At 46.9% G+C, this 10794-nt stretch overlaps 1 protein-coding gene across 1 annotated transcript; it reads left to right on the top strand.

The window, feature by feature from the left end:
* Positions 1-6950: 6950 nt before the first annotated feature.
* Positions 6951-8684, top strand: UBB (ubiquitin B). The gene is made up of 2 exons (XM_023192152.2): positions 6951-7353; positions 8072-8684. The coding sequence occupies exon 2, from the start codon at positions 8078-8080 to the stop codon at positions 8537-8539; it is 462 nt and encodes a 153-aa protein (XP_023047920.1). The 5' UTR covers positions 6951-7353; positions 8072-8077; the 3' UTR covers positions 8540-8684.
* The last annotated feature ends 2110 nt before the right edge of the window (positions 8685-10794 follow it).

Below are 10794 nucleotides of genomic sequence, written 5' to 3'. Positions count from 1 at the left end.
CAGTATGGTGATTCCTCAAAAATTAAAAATTGATCTTTTCTGCATTTTGGAAAAGAAAAAAATAAAATTTTAAATTAAAAACTTTTTATTTTTTTTGAGACAGAATCTCGCTCTGTTGCCCAGGCTGGAGTGCAGTGGTGCAATCTCAGCTCACTGCAAGCTCTGCCTCCTGGGCTCACGCCATTCTCCTGCCTCAGCCTCCCGAGTAACTGGGACTACAGGTGCCCACCACCATGCCTGGCTAGTCTTTTTGTATTTGTAACAGAGACAGGGTTTCACCATGTTAGCCATGATGATGTCAATCTTCTGACCTTGTGATCTGCCTGCCTTGGCCTTCCAAAGTGCTGGGATTACAGGCGTGAGCCACTGCACCCGGCCAAAAACATTTTTTTACAGAGACAAGATCTCACTATGTTGCCCAGGCTGGTCTCAAACTCCTGAGTTCAACTGATCCTCCTGACTCAGCCTCCCAAAGTGCTAGGATTACAGACGAGAGCCACCATTTTGGGCCAGGCACTGTGGCTTGCGCCTGTAATCTCAGCACTTTGGCAGGCTGGGGTCGGAGGACTGCTTGGGGCCAGAAGTTTGAGACCAGCCTGGGCAACGTAGTGAGATTCCTGTCGCTACAAAAAAGTTAAAAGTTAGTCAGGCATGGTGGTACATGCCTATAGCCCCGACTACTCTGGGAGCTGACATGGAAGGATCCCTTGAGTCTGGGACATCAAGGCTACAGTGGGCTGTCATTGCACCACTGCACTTCAGCCTGGGCAACAAAGCAAGACCCTGTCACCAAAAAAAAAAAAAAAATTTTTTTTTACATTGAATTATATGGTCCAGCAATTCCACTTCTGGGTATATACCCCAAAAGATCTGAAAGGACTTGAACAGATATTTGTACACCCATGTTCACTGCAGTATTATTCACAATAGCTAAAATGTAGAAACAACCCAAGTGTCCATCAACAGATGAATGGATAAAGAAAATGAGGTAGATACAAGGGAATATTAGTCTTAAAAAAGGAGGCCGGGTGCGGTGGCTCACACCTGTAATCCTAGCACTTTGGGAGGCCGAGATGGGCAAATTACTTGAGGTCAGGAGTTCAAGAGCAGCCTGGCCAACATGGTGAAAACCCATCTCTACTAAAATACAAAAAAAATTAGGCAGGCATGGTGGTGGGTGCCTGTAATCCCAGCTACTAGGGAGGCTGAGACGGGAGAATTGCTTGAACCCAGGAGACAGTAGTTGCAGTGAGCTGAGATCTTGCCACTGTACTCCAGCCTGGGCAACTGAGCAAGACTCCGTCTCAAAAAGAGAAGGAAATTCTGTCACATGCTAAAACATGGATGAACCTTGAGGACATTATGCTAAATGAAATAAGTCAGTCCAGGCATGGTGGCTCATATCTGCAATCCCAGCACTTCAGGAGGCCGAGGTTGGAAATCGTTTGAACTCAGGAGTTTGAGACCAGCCTGGGCAACATGGTGAAACCCCATCTCTATAAAAAATACAAAAAAATTAGCCTGATGTGGTGATGTGTGCCTATAGCCCCAGCTACTCAGGGGCTGAGGCAGGAGGATCACTTGAGCCTAGGAGGTCGAGGCTATAGTGAGTCACGTTTGCACCACCTCACTCCAGTCTAGGTAACAAAGCAAGGCGCTATCTCAAAAATAAATAATTATATAAGCCAGTAACAAAAAAACACATATTGTACAATTCCACTTATATGAGGCATTAAAGTAGTCAAACTCATAGAGACAGAAAGTAGAATGGTGGATGCCAGGGTTGGGAGGAGGGGGAAAAGGGAGTTATTGTTCAATGTAGACAGAGCTTCAGTTTTACAAGGTGAAAAAGTGCCAGAGATCTGTTGCACATGGCCGGGCACAGTGGCTCACGCCTGTAATCCCAGCACTTTGGGAGGCCAAGGCGGGTGGATCACTTGAGGTCAGGAGTTTGAGACTAGTCTGACCAACATGGTGAAACCCTGTCTTTATTAAAAATACAAAAATTAGCTGGGCGTGGTGGTGGGCACCTGTAATCCCAGCTATCTGGGAGGCTGAGGCAGGCGAACTGCTTAAACCCGGGAGACGGAGGTTGCAGTGAGCAGAGATCATGCCACTACACTACAGCCTGGGCAACAAGAGCAAAACTCTGTCTCAAAACAAACAAAAAAACAAACAAACAAAACTGTTGCACAATAATATGAATATAGTTAACACTAGCAAATTGTACAGTCAAAATTGGGGGTAAATGTCAGGTTATGTGTTTTCTTTTCTTTTTTTTTTTTTTTGAGACAGAAATCTTGCTCTGTTGCCCAGGCTAGAGTGCAGTGGCGCAATCTCGGCTCACTGCCAGCTCCGCCTCCCAGGTTCACGCCATTCTCCTGCCTCAGCCTCCCGAGGACTACAGGTGCCCGCCACCATGCCCAGCTAATGTTTTGTATTTTTAGTAGAGACATGGTTTCATCGTGTTAGCCAGGATGGTCTCGATCTCCTGACCCTGTGATTCACCTGCCTTGGCCTCCCAAAGTGCTGGGATTACAGGTGTGAGCCACCGCGCCCGGCCAGATTATGTATTTTTTTTAAATCACAATTTAAAATTTAAAAATAAAAGTTTTTTTTTTTTTTTTTTTTGAGATGGAGTTTTGCTCTTGTTGCTCAGGTTGGAGTGCAATGCCACCATCTTGGCTCACTGCAACCTCCGCCTTCCAGGTTCAAGTGATTCTCCTATCTCAGCTTCCCAAGTAGCTGGGATTACAGGCATGCGCCACCATGCCTGGCTAATTTTGTATTTTAGTATAGACGGGGTTTCGCCATGTTGGCCAGGCTGGTTTCAAACCCCTGACCTCAGGTGATCCACCGCCTGTCCTCAGGCGATCTGGCCTCCCAAAGTGCTGAGATTATAGGGTAAGTCACCATGCCCGGCCAAAAAAAAAGGTTTTTAAATGCTTAAGCAAATTGGGGATTATATGGTATTTGGTTTGTTACCTTCAGCTTTCATGAATTTATGTAATATTTCATGATAACAATATTGCAGCCAGGCAGAGCGGCTTGTGTTTTTTTTTTTTTTTTTTTTTTTGAGGCGGAGTCGCTCGGACTGGAGTGCAGTGGCCGGATCTCAGCTCACTGCAAGCTCCGCCTCCCGGGTTTACGCCATTCTCCTGCCTCAGCCTCCCGAGTAGCTGAGACTACAGGCGCCCGCCACCTCGCCCAGCTAGCTTTTGTATTTTTAGTAGAGACGGGGTTTCACCGTGTTCGCCAGGATGGTCTCGATCTCCTGACCTTGTGATCCGCCCGTCTCGGCCTCCCAAAGTGCTGGGATTACAGGCTTGAGCCACCGTGCCCAGCCGAGCGGCTTGTATATGTAATCCCACCTACTTGGAAGGCTGACACAGGAGGAGTGCTTCAGCCCAGGAGTTGGAGGCTGAAGTAAGCTATGATTGCACCACTGCACTCCAGCCTGGGCAACAGACACTCTAAAATAGATAATAAATACATATGTTAAAAAAACATTTAAAATAGCTATTTTTTGTTTGTATTTGAGATGGAGTCTCACTCTGTCACCCAGGCTGGAGTGCAGTGGCGTGATCTCAGCTCACTGCAACCTCTACCTCCTGGGTTCAAGGGATTCTCATGCCTCAGCCTCCCAAGTAGTTGGGATCACAGGAGTGCATTTATATTTTTAGTAGAGATGGGTTTTGCCATGGTGGCCAGGCTGGTCTTGAACTCCTGGACTCAAGTGATCCACCTGCCTCAGCCTCCCAAACTGCTGAGATTACAGGCGTGAGCCACTGAAATCTGCCTAAAGTAGCTATTTTTTAATGGATAGATTTCTGTACTTTTCAGGCCTAACATGAAAACAGTACAGAATTTTGCTCTGTGTTCCTTTGGGCATTCAATATCAACGTTTCTCACTTGCTTGTAAAAAATCAGGAGTTCATTACATAATTGAACTGAAATAGCCAAATGTGAAATATAAAGGAATTGACAAATCAGAGATTAATTCCACATTTTAAACATCACCAAATAATGTCAAGAAAACAACTGTGAACTTTTAATTGGAACTACAGTTTTCTCACAGATTTTCATTAAAAGGCATCTAGCCAAGTAAAATCACTTAGATCTCAGAATCAATCCCCCTTTGTTTCTTTTGAAGGAACTGCCAAGGCAAATAGCATTTGCCTATGGAGATGAAATACAGTACTCTACTGTCTTTTTGCTTTGTGTTTCAAGGCTGTCACAAAATTTTTCTCCAGTTGAACAAAAGAGAAAATTGCATTTTCGTCACTGAACATTTATTGAGCACAGTGCCTACTGTGCCAGATTACCAAATTCTTGATCTTAGGTTACCAAATTACCTACTTTGGGAAAACACTGAACCAGGAGCCTGTATGACTAACTATAAGTTCTGGCAACTGCTAGAACTTCCTAGTGAAGTCATTATACCAGTCATGAGATCTGCCTTCTAGCTCATTCTTCGATCAACATGTATGATTCAGGAGGAGCTGTTCAGAATCACTGTTAGGCTAACAAAAAGGAAAATCCATACTTTGTATAATCAAATAAACGTTTTATAAACTACCTCCCAAGTCGTTCAAAATCACTTCCAAAATTATCTTAAACTGTTTATTTCTATCTCCTGCTTATTCAAGTCAGGAGACAGTAGATCCCGGTTTTACTTAATTTAACTGAAAGTTGTCTAGGTGTTAACTCATATACCAGCTCATTTGTCGACAGTTTCTTAACGTTATGATCAGGTATGTTGAATTTAGTAATTAGCGACCTTTCTAAGTGATGTTTACTTAATTGTATTAATATGCACATTTCTAGACTACTTCTTACATTATGAAGGTTGGTATCACGTGAAAAACATGCAATTTCATGTTTACTTCCACCCCACCCCCGTGACTCTGCCAGGCACCAGGATCCAAACACATCTGCCTTACTCACCTTCCTTGGGTTATCTCCTTGCAGGACGAGTGGCCACACCCAGGGTGTAGGGAAACCCGTCGCTTGGTCCTAGCTGGTTAACCCCACCCTTGCACAACAAGCACGTCAATGGGAGCAGTATCAGCTACTTTCTTATAGGTGAATTCCCGTTTCTTGAAAAGGGGTTTCGCCTCCCTAATCTGCACTTTTTTTTCCTACCAGTTTGGAGAAACAGGGAAGGACTGGATTTGCAGGTATTACCGGAGCCAGAGCGAAGCCCAGCCACTGTCACCCTGGACTCCAGCCTCATCTCTCTGGGCCTGGTGGTGAGGGGCTTCAGCAACAGGTGCCCAGTCCCCGCAGAGGGTCCCACTCTCAACTCCAGATTTACAGACTGTCCTAGGGCCGTGAGGAGGATTAAGACAACGCAATTAAGAGCACTCTGACTACAGAAGCATGATTTAAAGCTTCACAACCCTGCAATAACGATGACCAAAAAAAAAAAAAAAAGGCTAGTCTGCCAGGCACAGTGGTTCATGCCTGTAATCTTAGCACTTTGGGAGCCCGAGGGAGGCAGATCTCTTGAGCCCAACAGTTCAGTAACAGCATGGATAACATAGCAAGACTCTGATCTACCAAAAAAAAAAAACAAAAAATCAAAAAAATTAGACCGAGCACGGTGGCTCACACCTGTAATCCCAGCACTTTGGGAGGCCGAGGCACACAGATCACCTGAGGTCAGGAGTTCAAGACCAGCCTGACCAACATGGTGAAACCCCACCTGTACTGAAAAATACAAAAATTAGCCGGGCATGGTGGCAAGCACTTGTAATCCCAGCTACTCAGGAAGCTGAGGCAGGAGAATCGCTTGAACCAGGGAAGCGGAGGTTGCAGTGAGCCACATCATGCCACTGGCCTTCAGGTTGGGTGACAGAGCGAGTCTCTGTCTCAAAAAATAAATACAAAATGTAAAAGCCAGGCATGGTCCACGCCTGTGGTCCCAGCTGTTTGGGAGGCTGAGGTGGGAGGATAACTTGAACCCTGGAGGTCGAGGCTGCAGTGAGCCTGCACTCCAGCATAGGGGACAGAGCCAGACTTTGTCTCAAAAAAGCAAAAACTGGCCAGTGTATGAGGGGCTCGCGTTTTTTGTTTGTTGAGACGGAGTCTCGCTCTGTCGCCAGGCTAGAGTGCAGTGGCGCAATCTCGGCTCACTGCAATCTCTGACTCCTGGGTTCAAGAAATTATCTGCCTCAGCCTCCCAAGTGGCTGGGATTACAGGCGCCTGCCACCACGCCCGGCTAATTTTTTAAATATTTGTAGTAGAGATGGGGTTTCACCATCTTGGCCAGGCTGGTCTTGAACTCCTGACCTCGTGATCCAACCGCCTCGGCCTCCCAAAGTGCTGGGATTACAGGCGTGAGCCCCCGCGCCCGACCAGGGTCGCGCGTTTTTAAAAACGTGGGACAGGGAACTGTGCTTCACAATCACCACCAGGTGTCGCGACATCGGGTGCCATGCCGTCCCGCTTCTGAGGCGGGGCGGCCCACTCTGGGAGGCCGAGGCGGGTGGATTACCTGAGGTACGAAATTCGAGACCAGCCTGGCCAACACGGTGAAACCCCGTCTCTACTAAAGATACAAAAAATTAGCCGGACGTGGTGGCGCATGCCTGTAATCCCAGCTACTTGGGAGGCTGAGGCAGGAGAATCACTTGAACCCGGGAGGCGGAGGTTTCGGTGAGCCGAGATCGCGCCGTTGCACTCCAGCCTGGGAACCAAGAGCGAAACTCCCTCTCAGTAAAAAAAAAAAAAAAAGAAAAAAAAAGGTAAAAAAACAAACACCCTCTTCCTTCTCCCGCCGGAAATACCCTCTTTCAGGAAGGCGCGCCCGTGCAGCGCACGCGCACTCAGTTACTTAGCAACGTCGGCGCTAAATCACCCCAGGCGGAGCCCAGCAACAATAGAGTCACTGCGTCCCCCACCAATCAGCGCCGACCTCGCCTTCGCAGGCCTAACCAATCAGTGCCGGCGCTGCAAGGAAGTTTCCAGAGCTTTCGAGGAAGGTTTCTTTAACTCGAATTCATCCGCCCTATAATTTGCTTATATTTTCCCAAAGAAGGAAGAGAAGCGCATAGAAAAGAAGGGACATAATTTGTTAGGATCCTTCCTTACGGCTATGAGGAATTTGTGGCTCAGTTGAAAAGCCTAAACTACGTCTCGGGATGTTGGGCGCGGCGAACTACTTTCAGCGGCGCACGGAGACGGCGTCTACGTAAGAAGTGATAAGTGACGCAACACACGTTGCATAAATTTGCGCTCCGCCAAACGGGAGCATTCAGGGGCGGCTGGCTTTGTTGGCTGTGCTTGTTTTGGTGTCTCTGCGGCTGACCGGGATTGGTGATTCGCAGCATCCTCGTAACCGCTAACAGGTATTGTCCCGCAGCCGTAACGACCTCCGGGGGCGTGAGAGTGGGGAGTGGGTGAAGTCAAGCTGGAGGCTTCTTGGGGTTGGGTGGGCCGCGGGGGGGGGGGCGGGGGGGGGGGGAGGGCGAGGTGACGCGGCGCCGGGCCTTTCCGGGAGAGTGGGCCTTGTTGACCTGAGGGGGGCGAGGGCGGTTGCCGCGCGCGCGCGCGCGCTGACAGAAACTAACGGACGCTTAACCGACGGCGATTCCCTCGCGTTTACTTCGGGGGAAGGCGGAAAAGTAGTTTGTGTGGCTTTTGGAAATCTTTACTTCGGAATCCCAGTGTGAGAAAGGTGCCCCTTGTGTTTAGTGGGATTTTTACTTCTCGAGTCTTGTGGGTTCGGTTTTGTTTTCAGTTTACCTAACGCCGTGCTTAGGTTTTAGGCAGATTGAAGTTTGGTCGGGGGAGTTTGAATATCCGCAACTGTTAGTGGAGAAAGCTGTGGACGCTTGTTAGCGCTCTGGATTCTCCGTTCTTGACGTTGAAACCTTGAGTGACGAATTTCATATTAAGTGACTTAGCCTCGTATAAATGAGGGAAGATTTGCGGAATGTTAACGTGTTTAAGGCATTTTGAAGGAATAGTTGCTAACTTTGAAGCATATTAGATGAAGCAAGAATTCTTGAAGCAAGAAATACAATGATCCTGAGATGACATGCTTATGTTTTACTTTTAAACTAGGTCAGAATGCAGATCTTCGTGAAGACCCTGACCGGCAAGACCATCACCCTGGAGGTGGAGCCCAGTGACACCATCGAAAATGTGAAGGCCAAAATCCAGGATAAGGAAGGCATTCCCCCCGACCAGCAGAGGCTCATTTTTGCAGGCAAGCAGCTGGAAGATGGCCGCACTCTTTCTGACTACAACATCCAGAAGGAGTCGACCCTGCACCTGGTCCTGCGTCTGAGAGGTGGTATGCAGATCTTCGTGAAGACCCTGACCGGCAAGACCATCACCCTGGAGGTGGAGCCCAGTGACACCATCGAAAATGTGAAGGCCAAGATCCAGGATAAAGAAGGCATCCCCCCCGACCAGCAGAGGCTCATCTTTGCAGGCAAGCAGCTGGAAGATGGCCGCACTCTTTCTGACTACAACATCCAGAAGGAGTCGACCCTGCACCTGGTCCTGCGCCTGAGGGGTGGCTGTTAATTCTTAAGTCTTGCATTTGCAGTGCCCATTGATGGCATTACTCTGCACTATAGCCATTTGCCCCAACTTAAGTTTAGAAATTACAAGTTTCAGTAATAGCTGAACCTGTTCAAAATGTTAATAAAGGTTTTGTTGCATGGTAGCATACTTGGTGTTTTGTCATGAAATTCTGTAGTGATGTGGGTACACTTAAAACTGGTGAAAATGTCGAGGGGGAGGGATTTAATTTTGAGATTGGTAATGTGTCCAAAGTGAAGTCACTTGACTCTGGAATACAGTTGGGTGAGCTGAGGGGTAAGAGCCTTCTTTGCTCTAAGTCATTACAAGTTAGGATCCTGGATTAATGGCGAAGTTTCTGAAGCTCAAATTTAAATGTTGGGAGGCCGAGGCAGGCGCATGACGAGATGGAGACTTTCCTGGCCAACATGGTGAAACCATGTCTCTGCTTAAAAAAATTAGCTGGGCGTGGTGTCGCGTTCCTGTAGTTTCAGCTACTCCGGAGGTTGAGGCAGGAGAATCACTTGAACCTGGGAGGCAGAGGTAGTGAGCCGAGCTCGTGCCACTGTACCCCAGCCTGGTGACAGAGCAAGACTCCATCTCAAAAAGTTGGATATGCAGGCTTTTTTTAAAAGAGGGTCTTGCTCTGTAGTCCAGACTGGTATGCAGTGGCACAATGATAGCTCACTGTATCATTCCTGGACTCAAGTGATGGCAGGCATTTTCTTTACATTGAAGGAAAGCAAATGTTCCTGCCTAGACCTAATCAAAGATGGCTGGAGAAAGAGTTTTAATTGAGGCTGCTTGAATAGTGGTAACTGCTTTCAATTCTGCATTACTGAGTGACTTAACCAGTTGTGTGTTTATTGCTCTGTAGTGTATTACAGCAAAGTGTTTAACCTGGGTAGTAATATGGGACCATAATGTCTCTTTGCTGTATATGTTTTAACTGATGAGCCAAGAAGCAGCTAATCAGAGTATGGAAGAAGACTGGCTGTGGAAAAAGATGGCTTGCAGGTACTTAATGTTTAAAACGGTATCCTAATCTAAGACAATCTTCCTGATCTTGATGAGTTAGGTGGCAAATTAGAGTGGTTCCTCACACTTTTTTTTTTTTTAACTCAACAATCTTACTCTTTTCCCCAGACGAGTGCAATGGTGCGATCTCGGCTCACTGCAGCCTCCGCCTCCCAGGTTCAAGCAGTTCGTGTGCCTCAGCCCCCCACATAGCTGGGGACTACAGGGGCACACCAGCTAATCTGTGTATTTTCAGTAGAGATAGGGTTTTACCATGTTGACCGGGTTGGTCTCAGACTCCTGGCTTCAAGTGATCTGCCCACCTTGGCCTCCCAAAATGCCTGGTTTACAAGCATGAGCCACCACACTTGGCCACGCTGTTGGTTCTTAAGGACTAACAGCTTAACTTTATTGTGAAAATATTGCAGCAACAAATGAGATTTTACCTGTATTGGGTAAAAATGCTTATCCTTGTCTCAGTCTGGCAACATAAGCAGTTCTTAGGCTTCTATGCCAATGGATACTAGGCAGTAATACATGCACAGTGCCAATAGAAAATATTTGAGGGAGTGAAGGTGTACTAAGGAAGTTCTTAATCCTCCCTCTTCACTATCTTCTGTAATATAACTTCAGTAAATGTGATTCTTGGCACAAAATTGGGAGTGGTGTGGGGAGCCCTGTTTGGTTTTTTCAGGTTTATAGTAGAGAAATAACATTTTCTGGTACTAAAACTGGCATGATTTAAGCACATAGGACTTTAAATCGCTGGCCAGTTAATCTCTAGTTAGTGGTTGGCATGCAAGAAGTACCCATGGGTATATTACACAAATGCAGGAATAGCATATCTATAAATATGCCTTTGATATTCATGATGTACCTGAGAATGGTTTCACGCATTATTTTAGGTAATCTGCCTTAGTCACTCTGGTTTTACCGTTCTTTGCCCACAGTTCCTGTCTCATAATTTCTATAGCCCTTGTTACAGTCATGTTGGGTCTGTTAGGCCACAGGAAACTCACCTAACTTGTGCCCTTTTACCTTCCGTAAGACAGGACTCGTAATCTTCCCCTACCTTTCTGTGAGTCCTAAGACCCCCATTTCAGAGAGGGTTCTGTCCTATACCCTGGGGAAAGGAATGCTGTCATCGTGAAGCCTCCCTAGAAAACCAAGAGGACTGAGTTTGGATATCTGAACACATGGCGGTTCCTGGAGGATGGCACACCTAGGCAAGGCATTAAAGC

This window comes from Piliocolobus tephrosceles, chromosome 16, assembly GCF_002776525.5.
Source record: "Piliocolobus tephrosceles isolate RC106 chromosome 16, ASM277652v3, whole genome shotgun sequence".
NCBI lineage: Eukaryota > Metazoa > Chordata > Mammalia > Primates > Cercopithecidae > Piliocolobus > Piliocolobus tephrosceles.
This window is presented reverse-complemented; position numbering and strand designations above follow the sequence as displayed.